Source organism: Ictalurus punctatus, chromosome 19 (assembly GCF_001660625.3).
Source record: "Ictalurus punctatus breed USDA103 chromosome 19, Coco_2.0, whole genome shotgun sequence".
Taxonomy (NCBI): domain Eukaryota; kingdom Metazoa; phylum Chordata; class Actinopteri; order Siluriformes; family Ictaluridae; genus Ictalurus; species Ictalurus punctatus.
The window spans coordinates 3,553,555-3,577,549 of NC_030434.2; the positions used below are offsets into that span (position 1 = coordinate 3,553,555).

A 23,995-nucleotide genomic window follows, 5' to 3' on the forward strand; every position below is an offset into this window, starting at 1 on the left:
TATATTTTATAACTTTCTTGTCTTTACAGTTATGGCATTTGGCAAATGCACTATCAAGAGCGACTCACATTTATCTCATTTATACAACTGTGCAGTTGAGAGTTAAGGGCCTTGCCAAAGGGTCCAACAGTAGTAATTTGGCAGTGCTGGGGCTTTAAATCCTGACCTTCTGATCAGTAATGCAGAGCCTTTAACCACTTAGCCACCACTGCTCCAAAGACTATAGACAAGACAGGAATACAAGCAGGTAGGGCTGCACGATGATTCTAAAAATGATCACAATTATTTTGATCAATATTGAGATCGCGATTATTCATTGATTTTAGGGACAACATATTTTTATTGCACTTTCACATTTAAATAAACAGACCGCTGCTTTCACCTCCATGTTGTGCTACATTCCTGATCATGTACAAATCTTTACATCAAATACGACTGGTCCTTAAAGTGCATCATCTCGTAAAAGCAACATATAAATACAGTTGTACCCAAAACATAGGATGAATTAAAAATAAAAATACCATCAAGAAAATGAAAATGTGCATCAAGTTTAACAATATGTAACCAAATGAAAACAATTCCGGCGAATGCAGAAAAGTCAGTAACTTTGTTTACAGGAGGAGAGACGCAGACAGATCACCCAATAGAGCGGTGACACAGGGATGACGTCATTTTGTACCGGAACCCGGAATTTATCATCACACCGGTTCCCTCGACAAAAACCCAATAGGATTTTCACATAGACTTTTGGGTGATTGCACAAAATAATCTCTGTGATCAACACAAGATTACAACACTAACACGTTCTGTCCATCAGGATCATTTTCACAAATCAACACGACTTTTATGAAGTTTGAAGCCTAAATACAATCTCGAGAAATAAACGGCTAACCGTACGGTATAAACGATCTACACCACGGTCGCTCGGCTTCACCGTCACCATCACCGAGCTTCCCACAACTTCTCCAAACTTTATTTAAAACATTCTCCATAATATGGATTTACTGTGTGGATCCATGTTTCTTTTTGGGAATTGTGCACAGCAAACCTGAACCAGTTTATCTGCACAGACTTTTCCTGTTTGACGTGATGACGTTTAATGTCCCCGGCAACCTCTGTAGTGTCATTTAGCAACATGTTAGTGTCACGGTTTCCCCTCACGCAAGCGCTGGAGCACGAAGCGAAGCTGGCAGCTCGAGCACTAAAACGCAAACTCATTTCCGGGTTTTGGCGTTACAGAAAGAAGTCATCCCTGCACTGGTCTATGGGGACTGGCTGTAAGTTTAGGAAGCGCTTGATTTGATCTGCAGCGGAGTTTTCTATGAGCGGAGGACGAACTTTAAACTTCAGTATCTCAGTCGATCATGTTCATGTAATCGTGGGCAGTAAAAATCGTAATCGAGATCAATATTCCATTAATTGTGCAGCCCTACAAGCAGGGGCATAACAATCGGTAAGCAGGTAATGCAAATGCATAAGGGCCCAGGTCCCCTAGGAACCCGCGAAGTTCGCAAACACTTGAATATGTTCCCTATTATCCGTTAGGAGGACATGCCTTTACATTAGTATACCCACGAACACCGAAGCAATGAATGGTGATTTAAATACCATGATTTTGTATCAAACTTCTGCTTGATGGTGTGTCTTTGACGCCATTACCAAAGTATATAACACAGTACCAGAAAACAATTATAATATATTTGTATATTTGTAAAACTATTGAAATGAGCTTGGTTATAATTGAATTTTTTTTAAGGATTGATGGATTTTGGTTTGATTTTCAAAAAAAAAAAATCAGCACTGTGTATTCTGGGACATTGCTAGTAATTGCAAACATACCTAGTATGTGTAAAACAAAACCTAGTTGAACTTGAGTTAAACAGCGATGCCATGGAGTTTAAGTATAGGCACAAAAGCAGCTTTCAGAAGCGAAATCTAAAAGAGGCGTCAGAGAAAGAAAAAAAATAAGCTGCCAAAAATGGGACATTTCTTTAAAAAGATAGCTCAGTGATGGTGGCTTCTGCCGAGCATTCTTTTTCTAAACTGAAATTGATAAACTATCTGAGGAGCGCAACGGGACAGAGCAGTCTCCCTGGACTTGCCATACTCTCGACTGAGAATGCCCGGGCGCGCCAGCTGGATCTTAAGGGTTTGATCGAAAACTTCGCCCAGAGGAAAGCCCAGAAATTGCCGCTATGATGTAAGTGAGCGTCTGTCTAATTATTTTAACTGGTGTTAGCTCGTTACGCCACTGAATACAAAAGATACATCACTGCTATGTACACTAGTATACGTGTGTGCAGAAATTACAAAAATGTACAGGAATTATAAAAAATAATTGCTTGACAATGTGACAATACAATAAGGCATAAAGTGACAAGTTGCAAAGTGACATTATTGCTATTATAACGTGTCCGGTGTCATTATTGTTATCGCACATTAATATGAGTGGAATAGTCTTATGGCATTGGTGTAGAAACTATTCCTGAATTGCGTAGTGCCTGTTCGAATAGTCCTGAGCCGTTTGCCAGAGGGCAGAAAAGAGGAAAGTGCCTATGCAGGGTGACTCACTACTACATAGTAACATGGAGTGTGTGAAGATTTTATGAAGCACCATTCTACAGCTTGTGCAGTCGACTGTGCAAACTTTTAAGTTCAAAAGGTGAACAGAGGCATTAGAGAGACCTCTCTGTCCCACCTAGTCTTTAAACCCTTTTATCTGTATAGCTCAAGCTCTGTTGTCACTGCCAAGCTTACAGTCTGACAACAGCGGAAGAGACGAGGCTTCTCCAGGTCGCTCTGAATAATCAAACCGCTCACCTCGACTCTATGTGCATATATGAGTGTTAGGCTCAGGGGTGGGGGATCTGGCAGGAATATCATTTTTATATATATATATATATATATATATATATATATATATATGTATATGTATGTATATATATATATATATATATATATATATATATATATATATATATATATATATATATATATATATATATATATATATATGTATGTATATATGTGTGTGTGTATATGTGTGTGTATGTGTGTGTATATATATATATATATATATATATATATATATATATATATATATATATATGTATGTATATATGTGTGTGTGTATATGTGTGTGTATGTGTGTGTATATATATATATATATATATATATATATATATATATATATGAATATATATGTATATGATGTGATTCGTGTTGATTATTTCACTACTCTCTGCATTATAGCTGAGGAATGATGGTGTTCGAAAATAATTTGCAACTCAGGAAGTCATTAACTATTTGTCAAAGTTGCTTAAAACCTCTCTTTTTGAACATATTTTGATAGGTGTTATATCCTTGACCAGGCAAAATGTCACATGCATCAGTGATGGCTTTCCAGTGCGTATTTGTTTTCTGATAAGGACTGTTTCTGGCTGTGGTGCTGTTCACATGCCCTCCCTGTGTTCTCTGGATTTCTGCACACTCTTTGTGGTGCTTTTTTGGTGGTTAAACAAATTAGTTTTGCCTCCTCAAGGTGCCAATCTTGCCTTTGCATATTTTGCAAATAACCATTGTTTGGGCTGTGTGAAAAATCCAACAGATCCATATAACTGATGTCATATGCTGCTCAGTTGCCCAACAAATCGAGGAGGAAGTTGAAGCTAAGGAACCACCTACTCTTGTTTATTGCTGGTTTGTTCATGTGTTTATCAGGGAGAACGCGAGGTGGACTAGCGAATAGAGTAAAGTCTGGTTCAAAAACAACTTGTGGTTGTACAACAACTTTAGGTTGTACACGTGATCTCTCTGTAAAGACATTTTAATCATTCACAACCTAAATTCCTCATATCACCCACACCTAGTTAGGCTTTAATCTGAAAGTGTGTCAGATTGTGTGTTTTGTATATGTGCACTTATGTAGGGCAACATATCGATATTGTTATCATGTATTTCACAATACTCTTTTCAAATCTTTTCAAAAATCCTTAAATATTTTGTGAATTTTTTGAACCAAACGTTAAACAATAGACAGTTTTTCCATAACCCTGTTAAAATAGCAGGATTTTGTGATGTAAAAAAACCAAGATAAATAATGTCAGAACCTTTTCTAACTTTATTGTGAAATTGCAGCTTATAAATGAAAGTGAAAAACGATAATCATTTTAGGGGGGAAAATAGATTAACCTGTTTGCATGAGTGTGCATCCCCTAAACTAATACTTAGTTGAAGCACGTTTAGATTTTATCACCGCAATAAAATTTTTGGGTAAGAGTCAATAAGTTTGGAGCATCTTAACTTAGAAAGATTTTGGCATTCTTCCTTGCAAAACCATTCTAACTATGTCAGATTGGGTGGGTATCTCCTGTGCACAGCACAGCCCTTTATTTATTTATTTTTTTTTAAAATTGTATTTAGGTCTGGACTCTGGCTTGGCCATTCCAAAATTTTGAACTTGTTTTGGTGAAGCTGTTCCTTTGTTGATCTGGAGGTTCGCTTTGGGTCATTGTCATGCTGAATGGTGAAATTCTTCTTCATTTGAAGTGTTTGTTTTGTGCCAAAATTGATGACAGGTATTTGGAGCTATTTATTATTCCCTCCACCCTGATTAATGCCCCAGTTCCAGCTGAAGAAAAACAGCCCCAAGGTGTGATGCTGCCACCACCATGGTTCACTGTGGGGATGGTGTTCTTTTGATGTGCTGTTTTATTTATTTTTATTTTTTTATGCCAAATATATATTTTGGTATTATAATGAAAATATTCAGCTTTGGTCTCATCAGACCATAACACATTATTCCACATGGTTTTAGGAGATTGGATAGAATATTCTTTTGCAAACTTTAGCAAGACTTGGATGGATGGTTGGTTTTTTTGTTTTTTATTTTTGTATTGAAATTATTTATTTTTTTGTTAAAAAAAAAGCTTCTGTCTTACCCTGTAGCCGAGACATCTGAAGAATTCAGGAGTTTGCTACCGCATGTAGGGAGCAACCAGGGGTTTGCCAGTAATGTCAGTCATGCCATATTTTCTTTATTATTGTCTTTACAGTGTTCCATGGTATATCCAATACCTTGGAAATTTTTGTAACACTTTCCTGATTGGTATTTTTCAACAATGAGATCCTGTACCTGTTTTTTAAGCTCTTTGCAGCCCATGGCTTTTCCAGTTGAGATGATGTCAGGAGAACCTTATAGGAACAGCTGTGTTTTATTTGGGGGATAATGAGTCACTTTAATTAATGGCAAGTGTGTATTAATTAGTATTTAACATGAGTTTGAATATTACTGGTTGATTCTAAATTCTCCCACATTCCCAATTATAAAAGGGTATGCACATATATTCAAGCTAGTTATTGGAAGTTTTTTGTTTTCACTTTTCCCCCCCAAAACATTTCTGGGTGTTTGTCATTTGATTTTTATATGTTGTAATTTCACAATATAGGTGGAAAAAGGTTCTGACATGGTTTAACGTGGCTTAAAAATGTTTTACATCTTAAAAACCTGCATTGTTAACAGGGGTGTGTAGACGTTTTATATCTAAATTTAACACTAGTGTTAGTTCATGAGCAAAATGATGTATTTTAATACATACCATGTATCATCATGTTTTGTGATGATATATTTTTGTCATATCACCCACCACTGCAATTTCATCCTTGTGTTTAATTGTGGATCGCTGGTCCACGAAGATATATTAAGGTAGGTGAAGAGGAAGTGCCATTATGCATCATGTTGTCTGGACTGCTTTTTCACCTTTAACTAAGAACGTCTTGTATACATGTGTGTGTACATCACAGCCTAACCATAACAGAATGGATGTTCCCTTGGATGTTTTAAAGTAAATTAAAGTAAATGACACTTCATATTTGGTTGCATATCCTTTGCTTGCAATAACTGCATCAAGCCTGCGACCCACTGACATCACCAAACTGTTCTTCTTCTTTTGTTGAGGCAGACAGAATGTTTCTGTAGACTTCTGAATTCATTCTGCGTACCGTGCTTGACATTGCCGCTTGAACGTTTGTTAACCCTTTCGAGTTTTGTGTATTTCTGCATAAGTTTTAGATAAAGAGAACCCAATTAAACAAATGACATAACATTGATAGTTTTTACATTTCATTTATTGAGAAAAATAATCCAACATTGAATACCTTTGACAAAAAAAGCATGTGAACCTTTGCAGATGAAGATCTGATCAATTTTATGCAGAAATGCAGAATTTTAAAGGGTTCACAAACGTTCTAGCAACACTGTGTTTTGGTTCAGCTTTTCTTTCTCCACGCCCTGGCCTTTCCAGCACTTTGTTAAAGGGTAATCTCGGTTCCAGAACTTTACGCTGACAATTTGTTAGCACACCTTTTATTATTATGCACTATATTGACAAAAGTATGTGGACACCTGACCATCACACCTATATGTGGGTTGCAAGAAAGATGTAAGCACTCAATTGTCTAAAGTTGGCATTTGTACTGTATACTGTATATTGAGTATCGTAGAAATGTTTTCAAGTATCATGATTTGATTTTTGTTTTTGCCCACCCCTAGTATAGTGTGTGAGATTGTGTAATCAGTTTCTTGTTTTAACTGGACTCCTTCACGCACCAGTGTGATGTATGTTGGAACAGTTACACAGTTTTGTAGCGCTGCTGTTGCGCAAACTCAACCCTGACCACAAATGTCCTCTATTAGCTTTACTCCTGGTCTCACTGTACCATCAGTTGGCCGCCATAAAGATTATTCATTGCTTAGTTACAGCTCAAATGAATCCTAGTACAGATAAGTCGTTACTTTTTCTGGGATTTGGCTGGAATACACTGCTCTTCCCATTAGTCAATGAGTTGTGAAGTTACATTAAAGGTAAACACTGCAGTGTTTGCTCAAAGATTCAGGTCACTACAAGCCCTGTCACTGTAGTTCTCTCCTTTAGATATTGAGTTCTGCTAGTTGTGTTCAGTAAGAGACAGAGCCTCTCTTTGCTGGCACCGACATGCAGGAACATCATAAATCTCACCCAGCAGGACCGGTCTGTCTCTGAATCATAAACCTGACTGTTCCCCCTCATTTGTGTCATTAGGAACATGATTCAGTCACTGCTTTGGGACTATGGCAGCCCTCACTTGTGTATGTAGGATTTGTAACTTAATATATGTTAATATATATTTGTATACAATAATATTAATATTATTTAATAATAATATTTGCATAACTGATATAATCTCTATCAGTGGACAGGTTATTTTAGTAAAAAAAAGTGTGTTAGTTAAGTCTGTTAATTAAATTATTCATTAAATTTTGTGTGTAGCAGACATAGTGAGTCTCTATGGGAGTTTCTGTGGGTTGGCGTGTACAAGTAGGAGTCGAACCTGTAGGTGTTGGTGTTTAGTGCTTGTATCTGAACAGAAGCTGATTTATTACTTATGAAAACTGAGTTGCTGTGTGTGTGTGTGTGTGTGTGTGTAAAGGAGGGAGAGGGAAGGGAAGTATAAAAATCCAGGCATACAGTACAGCTCTGTGTTTAGCTATTTATCAGGTGAAGCTTGAATCTTAGCGCACAAGTCATGCAAAAATATGCTTTTTAAATTCTTCTCCTAAAAAAAACAAACAAACAAACAAAAAACACTAGGTATTTGATGACTTTAAGTTGAGACCAAAAGCTTACATTTCCAGCCAAACACATTTTCCCAGAACACAATGCTGCCACCCCCATGCTTCACAGTTGGGATAGTCGTCTTCACATTAAAAGCCTCATTCTTTTTGTCTGTAGACATCACAGTACATTATAGCCAGTAATGGACAACAGTGTTTTTTTTGGTTTTTCATCTGACCAGAGAACACTCCTCAAAGAATCTGGTGATTACCTGCAAACTTGACTTTTTAATGCCGGTCTTTCTAAAGCAGGGTCTTTGATTGAGATGGTGGATGTGCATACTTTGGTACTTGATGCCTCCCAATCCAATTAGTTATTTCTTCCTGAACCATGCGGTGTCTGTGTGGCCCCAGTATTTTCATATTTGCATACAGTTGTGCTTGCCTTACATTCAGGTGTTCCTAAGGAGGAACCGGATTTATGGAGGTCCAACTCTCTTTTTTTTTTTTCTTTTTTCTCTCTTCTCCCCTGAGGTCGTGGCTGAATAAAGACATTATCTCTAAAGGAAGATCCTTAAATGCTGCCACATGCACCCTCCCAATTAAGCCCTATTTATGACTATTGTTCAATCTGAAGCATTTAAAAGTTATTACAATTATTTATGGAATTTTCTTTTTAGAATGATTTAAAATGACCTAGGGTTAGGGTAAAAAAAAAAAGAGAAAAGGTTATGCTCTAATTAACGTATGCTAATGAAATGTGTAGCATTTAATGTGTTTAACCCTAGGTCTCTGTGAACTTTTGGCATGTAGTTTAAGCAAAGCTTGTCAGCCTCAACTATAACAGCTGAGAATTACTCAATACTCAGTCGTCAGGAGACAAGATTGCCTGTTGAGATGATGTAGTTATACCTCAGTAGTCAGCAAAACGCTTGGCAATGGCACAGGACTATAACAATCACTTGTTTTTTTCCCTGTAAGAACTGTAGTTTTGAAGAGTTGAACCATTATCTCGTGTTTGTGCTAAGGCCAAGTGAAGTTACATGTTACCAAGCCTGCTCTCTTGAAGAAGCAGATAATTTGCTCATAGGAAAGTTCCACCTAGAAACGCTTAAAATATCTTTATAGTGTAATGTTGAAATGTTTGTCATGGGGATAAAGCGATAGTGAGAGAGACATTGAGAGAGAAGGAGCGTGTCAGAAGGAGTGGATGATTGCTTCTCCATCAACTCACGACATGTGTGGGAGTTGGAAACGACCTCCTTGTGCTTCAGCGTGGTAGCAGTTACAAGACCCTCAGTCACTTGTCTTTCTCTCGGGAAAAATAAATTGCATTGTGTGTCAAAGAGGGCGAGAGGCAGGGAGGTAATAAGAAAATCTGAAAGTGTCTGGAAAAATAAGACCTAAAGAGGTGAGCCAGAAAAGAAAATTAACTGTTTGTCTAAACCAAAAGCTAGCTTGAGCCTTACTGTAAAAAGATATAATTCTGTTTTTCTGTTAAATATTTAGTAGTTGTTTAAATTTGCTGTCCTGCAAGCACCAAAACAGATTCCCTTGATATGAAGAGTCCGCTGCTGTGTTTTTAGAAGAGCCCTCTGCTGGTTAAAGTATTCTCTTGATGATATGGCTCATTCTCCTGCACTGATCCTGATCCTGAGGAGGCCGTGTTGTCCTTCTTGCGTACAACCTACGTTCATCTTCCTGTCTTCATCTTGAGGTCAGCAGCTGTCTGAGGAGCAGAGAGTGGGCACAGTTCCGCAAAGCCAGTATTGTAATACTGTGCAACCACAAACCTCACAACCAATAATTTCCCAAAATGCCGTATGAGCCGCATAAGTTGGTTTTCTTTATACATTTACTGTAGTGTAAAGAGTTATCTGGGTCTGGGCTTGTTTGCTAGCCTGTGCTCCCAGGCTATGGGCTTGGTGCCATCTTGGGTGTTTTTCAGCTTTGATGCTAAGCACACAATATCGCTGTTCACAACTTCTCCCTGATTATTTTCACAAGATAAGTTTTCATTTGCTATGCATGTTGAAACTTAATGTGCTTCATTAATTAACCAAGTTTACTTGATAACTGGGTTCAGTTAGACTAGAAACTCCTTACCTTGAGTTTCTGCCAGCCTTGTTGAATCAAAACGTCACCTAAATAGAACCTTTCCAACAATGTGAAGTAGGGTAAAAGGTCTTGACAATTAGCACCCTATGTTGTGATCAAATGAGACAGTAAGAAATGAGAAAGTAAGTTATTGAAAAATATAATTCTGAAAAGAAAGTTCTGGGACCATTCACTCCAAAGGGAGAAAGCTTGGAACAGTGGTTAATCTTCCCAGAAATGAAACCGCGCCGAAGATTCATCCAGGAAGTCTCAAAATTATGAGCATTTAAGGAACTGCTGGCATTGATCACCTCAGATAAGGTAAGCATTCATGATCCAAGCATTAGAAAGGGACTGGGAACAATTATATCCATGGGAGAGGTGTGAGGCTTTTGCTAACCAAGAGGAACATAAATGCTCGTCTCACGAATGACCCCCAAGTCTTTTGGGATAATGTTCTATGGCCAGTTAAATCGAAAGTGGAATTTTCTGTAAGATATGGCTCCCATTATGTCTGACCTAAAGCTAACACAGCATGCCACAATAAAAACATCATATCGTTTAAACATGGTGGTGGTAATGTGACGGTGTGGGGATGCTTTGGTGTTTGAATGATGGCATGTCTCAACTGAGAGAATCATGAATTCTGCTCTAAACGAGCCATAGCGAGCTCAGCAACACCAAAAGGCTTGGAAGACCACGGAAGACAACTAAAGTGGATGATTGCAGAATTCTTTCTTTGGTGAAGAAAAACCCCTTCACAACATCTAGCTAAGTCAAGAACACTCTGGAGGAGGTAGGAATATCATTGTCAAAGGCTACAATCAATGTAAGTCAGATGGTTCACCTCAAGATGCAAACCACTGGTAACACTCAAGAACGGAAAGGCCAGATTAGACTTTGCTAGAAAACATCTAAAAAAAAATAATGAAAAAAAGCCTGACCAGTTCTGGAACAAGATTCTTTGGACAGATGAAACCAAGATTAACTTGTACCAGAATAATGTGAAGAGAAGAGTATGAAGAAGGAAAGGAAGGGCTCATGATACAAAGCATACCATATCATCTGTCAAACATGGTGGAGGAGGTATTATGGCATGGACATGTATGGCTGCCAAAGGAACTGGGTCACTGGTGATTATTCATGTGAATGCTCATTGAAGTAGCAGGATGAATTCTGAAGTGTACAGAGCTATACTTTATGCTCAAATTCAGTCAAATGCTACAAAACTGATAGGATGGCACCATTGCCATTCACTCTTGGATTTATTTATTGTTCCAATATTTTCATGTTTGTTTTGTTTCGTGTGGGTGACCATTATGTTTGAGCATCATGCACACTAAAAGCAAAATTGTATTTTATTCTTATTCATTAATACAACAACAACTGCAGTTGTAGGAATTGGTTAATTTATACCAAGACATAAAGTGAAGGCCTAGTGTCGAGTAAGCAACTATGGCTGTAATTTGATGTGCACAAGCAGTGAAACACGAACATTTGATTTGTACAAGAATACATCTATTAAACTGCCTATGAGAAACATAAAAGCTGTAATCATTTAACATTGTTTATATATTAGGCACTGTGGTATATTCTCTCTCTCGCTCTCTCTGGAACAAATTATTCCAGAGATGTTCTGAAGGTACTAGCACCATGCCATAGAATGTAGGAAAAGCTACTGTCTGAGTGCCAACTTATTAAGGCAAAGCAAGTTACACCAAATCAACATGACCGCTCACAGCATGAATCATGAACACAGCAGCACTTCTTACCTTTAAATGAGGGTTTGCAGTAATCAGGCCTGGTTGTGTCTAATCCAGCTGAACCCCATTATGAATGCAGTTTTATAGATTTGGGAAATTAGTAACTACGGGGCAAATACATTTTCAGACAGGCTTTTGTGCTTCAATAAATAACATTGTAATAAAAAAAAAATCCTGAAAGATTTACTATGTGATAAACACAAAAACAAGAAGAAATACTTATTCACAGCACTGTATACATCACATATCACAGTTAGCTTGCTCGGCGTAATTCCGACTTCACACTTCAGAGGTAAGTTGAATGCAGCTTTAAACTCTGTACCTTCTTGTCAAAACTTCAGCCACTGAGGCACCACTGCATCACAATTAAAAAACAAACAAATCCTTTGTGTTCTTTTAGTCTCATTGTTTTGCCCTTTCCAACACCCTGGAATGAAGCTGTTGCACTGTTGGCCAGCATTCCAGATGTGTAGTTCCAGGTGTGTAATTCCAGATGTGTTCTGTAAGAAGCCTACTGAAACACACAGGCTGCAAATTCTGTAATGTTAACGGCCCACACCCAGATTTACACGTCGTAGTCCAGGACTGTTTTTATTGTGAACGAGAGAGATTGAGAGAGACACAAAAGATATTTCTGAGCTGACCAGTTGAGACACTTCTGGAATGTGTCCACTCCTGTCTCAGTCGTCTTGCACTACAGAAGACATTATGACTAGCTTCTTAGTCTTTTTTTTTTTTTTTTTTTTTTAAACCTCCCATTGAATTTTAATGACTTGTCTAATAACTAGCTGTCTGCCATACATATATACAGTCTGTGTTCCTGTGGCACAGTTTTGAGGATAATGCTCTATTTCAGGAGAATTGTTGTTGCTGTTATTTTTTCGGACACAAAACTGCTGAGACAAAACTTTTTTTGCTATTTGATTCCTCAGCTACAGCAGCTTTGTAGTGACAGCAGCTACCTGAAAGACCTACTTATGGTGGCACCTACTGGACTGATGAGATTAAGTCCTCAGCCTGTTATTTATTTATTTGTTTTTATAGTGGAATACTTCAATTCATTGTATTCCAACCGGGAAAAGTGCAACTCGGAAGTTCAACATCCACCTAGCCCGAGTTCTCTGTAATAAACACAGATGATGTCAAAACAATATGGCAGTGCATAGGATTTCACTTTGCATCATTTACTACTTGGTGAAATTTTACTTGATATTTTAGCTTTTGTCTTATGAAGATATTTTAACAGCTTTGTAAGTTTAGATTGTAACATAATTCAGTTTATTTCGGCCCAATATTCTAACTTGTTTAGGACGTTGTAACAATTTTTATGAGCAAATCTGAACAAGACAGTTATCATATGTGCTGCTTCTCATCACACATCATGCAGAAATAATTCATATAGGTCTTCTTTCTATATTTAGCAAAATCGGAGACTAGCCCTACAAATGTTTTTTCCTGAAAGCACTTGGATTGGAACAGGGGGAAAGTAACTTGGAAATTATCGAGTTCTGCATCAGTGGATTGAAGCATGAGACTCTAGTCATCTGGGTTTAGAGCACAATAGTGAGTTGAAGCTCTGCTCAGTGATTCAGTTGTTTTGGCATTAATGAATAAGAACAAAATGTGATTTCTGCTCATAAGGTTTAAGTATCTTGCGATCTGTTATTCATGTCAATTTTCCTCTCTCCTCAGGGGCTGCAGCAATCGGCCCACACACTTTTCTCCCAGGCCTCCCAGTCTGTCCATGCTAATGTTTAGCGTAATTGAAATGTGCTCTGACTTTAAATCTTGTTAATAATGGTAATCCTGGCTGCATACAGGAATACAGAGACACTCCACCACCAAGCAATCACAATACACTCGTTCGAATTATTCACTTGATAATTCATATCGCGTTTGTTCATCTGCTTGAGCACGGTGAATAGCATCTCTGAGCAAACAAATGTCCCATAAAGGCCAACGAGGAAGACTGATATGTTGAAATTAATTTTGTGAAAATTCTGAGAAAGAGGCATTGAATCCCCTACAGGCTATAATTTGCCTCATATATAAATTTCCACCTTAATGCTTTTCCTTTAAACATATTTGCTTTAAGACATTCCTGGTTGGATTTTTATTGATTGTAAACAAATCTACAAACTGTAACAAACTGCTAACACAAGAAAGAAGAACTTGGCCAAAAGGATTTCATTATGCTAATTGTGGCTTTGTAGCTCTGGCATGCTGGTGGAAGTGTTGAACAACCATCTGAAAGGCTCGGTTTGTTCATCTTGTCTTAGATCAGCACTTCAATTGTTTGTGCTTGTGTGATCCCAGGACCATACACTGATTTCAGTAATGATTAGCATTTCCTGCACCACCCTGACACCACCCTCTAATTATAGCCTGCATCTGAACTGAGGCCAGAATTGCATAACACCAGTCTGTAAATGGAATAGTAGTAATAAAATGGAACAGAAGTCAGAATAGTATACAGAGTCTTGTTTTGTTGCATTGTTTAGTAGGGAAGTTGTGCAGCCTTGCTGTTTGTTTGTGTGTACCTAGTGGCCTGCAGTAGACTGCCGCCCCATCCAGGGTTTAACCACTCCACCTCATACCTAGTGTCCACCCCAGAGTTCACTGCGACCAAGATAAAGCACATAATGATGATGAAAGACCGTACAATACACTTTGTGGCCAACATACACTCACTGTCTACTTTAATAGGAACATTTAACTGAATTCAGTTTTATTTATGTCACATTTTCAACAATGGTCATTGTCACAAAGCAGTTTTACAGAAATTTATTGATTTCAGATTTAAAATTTGTCCCTAAATGCATACGTTTATGCAGTTATGTAATCAATTCAGTTTGTGTGTGAGGCAGTGCCACGACTTCAGCAACAGCAGCACATTACAAAGCAACAGGGCAAAAAGCAATATATATGTTTAAGTTTTCTCAACTTTATGCAAGACAGACATTACACAGTACAGCACATCCAAATGAGCTTGGATGTTCCTCAAACCAATCCTATGGCATGTGTGGTACCGCTTTTTTCGCTTTTTAAAATTTTTTTTATTTCCCCTCACAATTTCTCCCTCTCCTACTAGTTAGTAGAAGATATATTATAAGTCTTCTAAGTTAGTAGAAGATGTATGTATATATATGTACACTGTCTCACAAAAGTGAGTACACCCCTCACATTTTTGTAAATATTTGATGATATCTTTTCATGTGACAACACTGAAGAAATGACACTGTGCTACAGTGTAAAGTAGTGAGTGTACAGCTTGTGTAACAGTGTAAATTTGCCGTCCCCTCAAAATAACTCAACACACAGCCATTAATGTCTAAACCGCTGGCAACAAAAGTGAGTACACCCCTAAGTGAAAATGTCCAAATTGGGCCCAATTAGCCATTTTCCCTCCCCGGTGTCATGTGACTTGTTAGTGTTACAAGGTCTCAGGTGTGAATGGGAAGCAGGTGTGTTAAATTTGGTGTCGTTACTCTCACACTCCCTCATACTGGTCACTGGAAGTTCAACATGGCACCTCATGGCAAAGAACTCTCTGAGGATCTGAAAAAAGAATTGTTGCTCTACATAAAGATGGCCTAGGCTATAAGAAGATTGCCAAGACCCTGACACTGAGCTGCAGCACGGTGGCCAAGACCATACAGCGGTTTAACAGGACAGGTTCCACTCAGAACAGGCCTCGCCATGGTCGACCAAAGAAGTTGAGTGCACGTGCTCAGCGTCATATGCAGAGGTTGTCTTTGGGAAATAGACCTATGAGTGCTGCCAGCATTGCTGCAGAGGTTGAAGGGGTGGGGGGTCAGCCTGTCAGTGCTCAGACCATACGCCGCACACTGCATCAAATTGGTCTCTTCTAAATATGACGCACAAGAAAGCCCACAAACAGTTTGCTGAAGACAAGCAGACTAAGGACATGGATTACTGGAACCATGTCCTGTGGTCTGATAAGACCAAGATAAACTTATTTGGTTCAGATGGTGTCAAGCGTGTGTGGCGGCAACCAGGTGAGGAATACAACGACAAGTGTGTCTTTCGTACAGTCAAGCATGGTGGTGGGAGTGTCATGGTCTGGGGCTGCATGAGTGCTGCCAGCACTGGGGAGCTACAGTTCACTGAGGGAACCATGAATGTCAACATGTACTGTGACATACTGCAGCAGAGCATGATCCCCTCCCTTCAGAGACTGGGCCGCAGGGCAGTATTCCAGCATGATAACGACCTCAAACACACCTCCAAGACAACCACTGCCTTGCTAAAGAAGCTGAGGGTGAAGGTGATGGACTGGCCAAGCATGTCTCCAGACCTAAACCCTATTGAGCATCTGTGGGGCATCCTCAAACGGAAGATAGAGGAGCACAAGGTCTCCAACATCCACCAGCTCCGTGATGTCGTCATGGAGGAGTGGAAGGGGACTCCAGTGGAACCTGTGAAGCTCTGGTGAACTCCATGCCCAAGAGGGTTAAGGCAGCGCTGGAAAATAATGGTGGCCACACAAAATATTGACACTGGGCCCAATTTGGACATTTTCACTTAGGGGTGTACTCACTTTTGTTGCCAGCGGTTTAGACATTAATGGCTGTGTGGTGAGTTATTTTGAGGGGACAGCAAATTTACTGTTACACAAGCTGTACACTCACTACTTTACATTGTAGCACAGTGTCATTTCTTCAGTGTTCTCACACTAAAAGTTATAATCAAATATTTATAAAAATGTGAGATACTGTGTATGTGTGTATATATGTATGTGTGTGTGTGTGTGTGTGTGTGTATATATATATATATACACACACACACACACGATATAGACACGATATAGACACGATATAGACGATATAGACACGCGTCCAATTCCAGGTTGATTCATAACATTTCCAGTGGACTGGAACTTCTTAATTATTGTCCTGATTGTGGAAATGGGCATTTTCAATGCTTGTGCTATTTTCTTATAGACACTTCCCATTTTTGAAGCTCTGCAAGTGACAAACTACAAGTGACACAAACTGCTAATGTGAACACAGGTTCTGATGGTCAATTACAATGTTCTAAAATGGAAATTATTTACAGAAAATTTTTAAACAAGGCATGAAAACTGTAGAAAAAAAAAAGCTTAGAATACTTGAATAAAACCTCATTGTTGTACTATGATTATAAAATGTCTCTCCTCAAACTGGAATTGAAATCAGCATAGACTAGTTTTTAAAAAAAAATATTTTCCATTTATGTCTTTTATGTAACCTTGAAATGTGTGCAAAAGCTCTCACCAAAACCCTCATGGTGATAAAATACAGTGGAATAGTTTTACTGTTATGTATTCTAGGTGGGTTTGATGTGTGTGATAGCTTATGGAGACCAGCAGGGGGAACTAGTTCCTTATTCATCTTCAATTCAGCAAGACATTATTATACCTCCATAGTAAACTGTAGCAGAATTAATACAGCAATGTGTGTTTTTGTTTTTCTTGTTCCACATTGTGCTACTCAAATTCAGATGGAAATCCACATGCTGAGCTGGGCTCACTCTCTCTTCCTTTATCTGCATCTCCAAACATTTAATTTAAACCAGATGTTCCTTCATGATCAGAGTAACTAAAATGGTGAGGCCACAGTGCATACAATCTGTGTTCAAAAATATTAAATAACAAGAGACATTGAGTCAAGGGAGAGTAAAATACGGAAATGTGTTCCTGTTCCTGAGATGTTGAGTCATCCAGACAAACCTGTAATACTAACTAAATCACTTTTCAGACAAGTTTCAGACTTCCAACAACAAAGCAGTCTGTTAAAATAAGACTCATTAAAGGTAAATACAAAAGATATATTGTGTAACCAATAAGTAAATAAATAGTAGTTGCGCATGGAATTTTAGAGGCATGGACTTAAAACTACACTAATTGAGTCACTCCTCTGTGCTGTCAAATACAATAATCTCTATTTTGTTCTTATTTCTTCGAAGAAAATGTTGACTCTTCCTAATTCGGTACACTTTTGATAAAACTGAGAAAGCCGAGCATACCCGGGTAACATCTGCATGACTATGGGAAGCCGATTGAATTGTACTGTGGGATTGAACCTGATGAGATTATTCATATAAAGGCTGACTAACAGGCAGAAGAATGGATCTTTTGAAGGTCATAGTGATCATATCCGATTCAGAACTGCCAATGGTGACAACACAACCCCAGGCTCCTGAATAAGACCTGATCCAGAAAACTCCTACACAGTGTTCCAACCTGTCGAAAGCAGGTAGAAATAGAAAACTATATATGTCAAAAATATCAATTTTCATGATGTCGCAGAGTTTGTGGAAGTTAACTTTGAGTGATTGTGCAGGTTTGTAGTTGTTTACTATGGAAGCTTCCAGAATTCTTTTCTTTAGGCTTTGCTTTCATTTTAGCTAAGCCAGAAGGATTCCTTTTTGTAATTTCACTTTAAACCCCTTTCCACCACATACCCTGTGTGTAGACTTTTGTTTTGCAATCTAAAGAAAGTTTGGCAAAGATCTGATGTTGGTCTGAACCGTCTTAGAAAACTGAGGACCCTTTTTTGAAACCTTATTTTATGCCTCCTTTGCTGTCCAATAGTGATGGTCTTTAATGCTTTGTGGAAAAGTAAAAGCCTGCTAGAAATGAGCTGTTAATTGGCTAGCTAGTCAAATGATCCAGGTAAAAGTGTAAGGCTGTGACTTGTAGAGCACTGAATTGTGTATCTTGCAGGATATGTGTTTCAGCTCTCAGCTTTTCCAGTGAAATGTTGACATTTTACAGTGCATTGAGGGAACACCAGCCTGTCAGCCTCACTTTGTTCTTTAATGTTGATATTTCACTGAAAACCACAATCACCATTCTGATATTTTAACAAGCTGTTTAAACATAATTGAAACTGCTTGAGGCTGTAATATCTCCAGTACTAACCAAATAACTCTTTCTGTTTCATGTCCTGCTTGATGTTGTGAACACCTGAACAGGTAAGCTTTTTTCCTATTCCATATTCCGTATGTAAGCTACTGCAGTTATAATATTTGGTAAATTTGTATGTCAGTCAAGCAAGCCACAGATGTTCTCTTCCAGTAGACCACAGGGGTTAGTAGTGCTGTATTGTGGCTGGTTGATCAGGGGTTCTGGTGAAGTCTGATGGCAGTGTGAATTCTGTTATATTCCAGAGTATTTCAACCCAAAATATCCTGATATAACCCTAGAAAGTCTCTGTTCTTCTTAGTAAGATTGTAATTTTGTTAGCAAAGCAAGCTAACTGTACTAACTCGGTACACTCACACGAAGCACCAACGACCTGTGCTACTTCCTTCCAAGTTTTTGTTTTTCTTCCTAACGTCTCTATTCACAATGAATGAGATACAATGAGGTATGACAGGTTTCAATCACAGGTTTCAGAGGAAATAGTTTGTGGGCATGATGATAAATGGGAGCACTGATGTGATTAGATCAGAGAATGAAGTTGTGTGCAGGTCAGTGATGAACATTACAGTGTAACAACGGGTTCTGTCAAGTCAACTCGAGTCTGTACTCGACTCTCTCAGCTTCAGGACTTTACTCTTTCAGCCTCGGGACCCTGACGCACTATCGCTGCCCTGTGGTACTCATGTCACTGAGGAACAACGAGGCACTAGGGGAGTGTGTTCCTTTGTCACAGTGTGCTGCCCTTCACCAACAGCATGTGGGTGTGTGTGTGCATTAGAGACGAATGGTAGCCATGGCAACTAGACAGAGGTAGTGTAGAGATGGCATTGATGGTTGTGGTTGATAATCTCTCTCTCTCTCTCTCTCTCTCTCTCTCGCAATCTCTGTCAGACTCATTTATTCCTGTTTTCTTTCTCGAACTATAGATACAGGGTTAATGTTAGATACAAGCAATAACTTAGTAACTTTATAGGGAGGTTTCTGTCTCAATTCATCCACTGAGATGAAGGATGTCACTGTATTCAGAAATTAAAAAAATTGTGGTACTTAATCAAGGTCACAAGGTAACAGAGTGCTACGCTGAATGTAAAGTCAGCTAGCGTTATCCAGCCATTTTCTCCTCAGATCACACTCAGATCACTCATCTCATGAAATGAGATCTCAGACATTTCACATTTACCACATGAAACACCTCCCCCCAAGTCATGAGCCCCACCGTGGGCCACTGTTATAGTATATGGTTTGAATACGCATTGATTTGACGCATTTCAAATACACATGCTTAATTTTTAACAGCTTAAGGATGTTTATGCATCTGTACCTGACTTATACATGTCAAGAAGATGATTGTTGCATGGTAATGAATGGAAACAGGAAATGGTCAAAGGAAAGCTATTTATTGGAGTTAAATGCAATTTTAAAAGTAATACAATAATCTAAAAGTTATCTATTTGTTTAAATGTACTTTAAATTTTTATTTATGGGTGCCAGTAATCTGCTAGGTGTGGTTTTATTCAGTTTTTTGGAAAATAGTTTTTATGAGAATGATTTTGCTTAGAGAAGTGTAAGTGTAGACAATGGAACAGAGAACACTAAGGGGGAGAATTAAATAATCTCTTTTTTAGATTTGTGTGTCTTTCCCCTTGCAGAAGAGCAAAATTGATATTGAGGTTTTGAAGCTTGAATATTTTGAAAAAAAAATATTTTCTGGTGTGTTTTTTTTGTTTGTTTGTTTGTTTGTTTTTCATGAAGGAAGGGGGCAGTGTTGACCCAGGAGAAGGGTACTAATCATCAAAAAATCCATTTTTAAGATCAAGAAATGTTGCCTTTCTGAATGTTCCTTTTTTACATGAAGTAGTACTGAAAGTACTTTTAGTGTTCGGATTTCACTCTCAGTATATAATCCATCAGTCCCGCTCGATAAACTTATTTAAAAAGCTGCTTGGCTTAACTTGGCTTTTAATGCACTGTTTTAAGTTTACTATTTTATTGCTCAATTTTCTTTATTTTGTTTATTTAAACTTATTTTTTTTTCTTTTGTTCTCATTTTTCTCTCACTTCATGGGTTATTGATTTCTGATTATTGTCCTCCTTTTAAATTTCTATCATTTTAATCTTTCTTGGTTTAAATGGTTTTATAGAATGTATTATTTTACCTCTTTAATTGTACAGCACTTTGAGCTCCATTTTGTCTATGAAAGGTAAAATACCTTATATGTATACACCCACTGAGCAGTTTATTAGGAACACATGCACACCTACTCATTCATGCAATTATCTAATAAGCCAATGGAGTGGCAGCAGTTCAATGGGGAAAAGACGTGATCTCAGTGACTTTGGCCGTGGCATGGATGTTGGTGCCAGATGGGCTGGTTTGAGTATTTCTATAACTGCTGAGCTCCTGGGATTTTCACACACGGCAGTTTCTAGAGTTTACACAGAATGATGCAATAAAGAAAAAAACATCTGTGGATGGGAATGCCTTGTTGATGAGAGAGGTCAATGGAGAATGACCAGACTGGTTTGAGCTGACAGGAAGGCTACAGTAACTCAGATAACCACTCTGTACAATAGTGGTGAGCAGAAAAACATCTCAAAATGCAAAAGACATTGAAAATTGAGGCAGATGGGCTACACCAACAGAAGACCATGTTGGGTTCCTCTTCTGTCAGCCAAGAACAGAAAGCTGAGGCTACAGTGGGCACAGGTTCACCAAAACTGGACAGTTGAAGACTGGAGAAATGTAACCTGGTCTGATGAATGTCAGTTTCTGTTAAGGCACACAGATGGTAGGATCAGAACTTGATACCAACAGCATGAATCCATCAACCCAACCTGCTTTGTGTCAACAGTCCAGGCTGGTGGAGGTGGTGTAGTGGTGTGGGGAATGTTTTCTCAGCACAGTTTGGACTCGTTAATATCAATCAATCAATCCTTGGCTTATCATAATAATAAACTTTATTTTGATATAGCGCCTTTAAAGAAGCTTCTCAAGGCACTTTACACAATAAGAAAATACCAAGAAAATAAAAAAATACACAGATAAAAACAAAAAACAGACTTGAATACAAAATTGTTAAAACCATTAAGAAAAAGCTAACCTAAAAAAAAAGAGTAGTTAGGTTAGATTTAAAAATGCTTGAATGTCACAGTCTATTTGAGTATTGTTCATGTGCATCCCTTCATGGCCACAATCTACCATCTTCTAATGGCTACTTCCAGCATGATAATGGTACATCTAATAATGGTAATATCTATATACCGTGTTGATATTTCTGCAAAGCTGCTTTGAGACAATGTCTATTGTAAAAAGCACTATACAAATAAAATTGAATTGAATTGGATAATGCACCATGTCACAAAGCAGAAGTCGTCTCAAACTGGTTTCATGAACATGACAATGAGTTCTGTGGCCTTCCCAGTCACCGGATATGAATACTGTAGAACACTTTTAGGATGTGGTAGAACAGGAGATTCGCAGCATGAAAGTGCAACTGAAAAATCTGCAGGAATTGTGTGATGCAATCATGTCTCCATGGACCAGAATCTCAAAGGAAATAATTATTATGCGGGGGCCAAGCACTGAAGGTACATAGGCACCATATTGTTATTCTACCTTTTCTTTTTCTGTTTCTTCTGGCTAGGTTGTCTGTGGCAGCCCATAGAACAGTCTAGTAAAAAGTTGTGAAAATTGGTACCCTGTTTGGGGAGGGTCGAAAGAACATTCTGATCAAATTTGGGCCAAGTGCTGCGAATGCTCTAGCGCCACCATTGGGTCAAATTTGGGCCTAATTTGGATGTATGTTAAGGTCATATCTTTTGGTTCCTGTCCAAAATGTAAAATCCCTGGATTCCCTTTGTCGAGATGAGTTCATCACACCCTATAATGCCAATTTCTGCCTAATTACACAACCCCAATTCCAAAAAATTTGGGATGCTATGTAAATAAATGTAAATAAAAACTGAATGCAATGATTTGCATGGTATGCATAAAAACAGAATGCAAATGATGCACATAAACCCAGATTTTTTTTCATAATAGAACATAGAAAACATATTGAATGTTTAAACTGAGTAAATGTACCATTTTAAGAAAAATAATGAGGTAATTTTGAATTCACTGGCCGCAACATAAAAGGTTGGGACGGGGCAAAAAAAAAAAGGCTTTTTCTTAAAATGGTACATTTACTCAGTTTAAACATATGTTTTCTGTGTTCTATTGTGAATAACACATTGGTTTATGAGATTTGCAAATCATTGCATTCAGTTTTTATTTACATTTTACACAGCATCCCAACTTTTTTAGAATTGGGGTTGTATTTTCTGCCATCTTGGACTTTGTCAGAAATATTTTTTTTGGCTACTGATCCCATAAATTGTGTCCAATCATCACCAAATTTGGCACAAATCATCTTTACAGTGAGCCTCACAAAAGCCACCCAAAGATGGTGTGAGGCTGTATCAGTGACTTTGTGCACTGACACAACACTTGGTAGTTAGTCTACAACTTTATTAATCCCATAAAGGGCAATTAGCAATAGGGCTTAATACAACACACATTAAAGGACAGTTACTAATGGTAAGCAACTTCAGGACCATGACCTGAGGCTATGCAACAAATTTAGCGTCAATGCTTGCATCTAACTGCTTTTTTTTGCTGCTTTTTTTCAAATCTTCACCAGATTTGCCGCATATCATATTGCGACCTGTCTAAACAACTGTCTGTTACCATTCTAACTGTTTAATGTGCTATTATAAAGACATGAACACATGACTGACCGGGTTTAATATCAAATATGGGTTGGGCGGGGGGAGGCGCAGACTAATGAGAAAACAAACCATATACCTTAGATGTTTTTTAATTGTAAGAAGAAACAAAATTCAGGTCAGAGCAGTAGCAGTCATGACCACAGGACAAAGTAACAACAGACAACACCACAGGTCACAGCAGTAGTGGCAGCTATATAGCAATGATACTTTTATTTAATATCTTCAAAAAGTCCATACTAATAATAAAGGGGTAAACAGGTATTCTGTCCATCTCTGTTTCTTGTATTCAAACCAGTGACCTAGTAAGTTTAACAAAGGCTGTGCCCAGGTCCATTACCAAAAAAAAGCACAGCAGGACACAAACACACACACACACACACACACACACACACACACACACACACACACACACTCACACACTCACACACTCACACTCTCTCTCTCTCTCTCTCTCTCTCTCTCTCTCTCTCTCTCTCTCTCTCTCTCTCTCTCTCTCACTCTCTCTCTCTCTCACTCTCACTCACTCACACACACTCTCTCTCTCTCTCTCTCTGACCTAATGTATCAGCAAAATCAGTGCCATTTTTCAATTGATAGAAAAGGATTTTGGCTTTCAGTAGGGTATGATGTTGCATGTAATAAGGTCTGATGAGTGGGCAGTAACCTGTGCAGTAGTGAATGAGGTATTGCCGGTAACCTCAGTCGTGTGGTTGTGTATAAACCTGTGTGTAGTGTTCTGGGCATGCTCAGTTTGAGCCTCACACCACAGAGACGCATGCGAGATGCAGCTTGGAGAAGCTCTGGAAGCAGCAGCATTTCTATCACTTCTTCAATCTGTGAGTCTCT

General features: G+C 38.3%; 1 protein-coding gene across 19 annotated transcripts in view; it reads left to right on the forward strand.

Moving 5' to 3' along the window:
• plekha5 (pleckstrin homology domain containing, family A member 5) overlaps window positions 1-23,995 on the forward strand; it is a 99,254-nt gene that overhangs the window by 25,939 nt on the left and 49,320 nt on the right. Inside the window, exon 4 of one of the 19 annotated variants that reach the window (XM_053688478.1) lies at window positions 18,430-18,448. The exons of the other annotated variants lie outside the window; for them this stretch is intronic. Coding sequence (XP_053544453.1) covers window positions 18,430-18,433 — 4 coding nt within the window. The 3' untranslated portion in view covers window positions 18,434-18,448. Of the gene's footprint in view, window positions 1-18,429; window positions 18,449-23,995 lie in introns of those variants that run through there. 19 annotated transcript variants of the gene reach the window in all.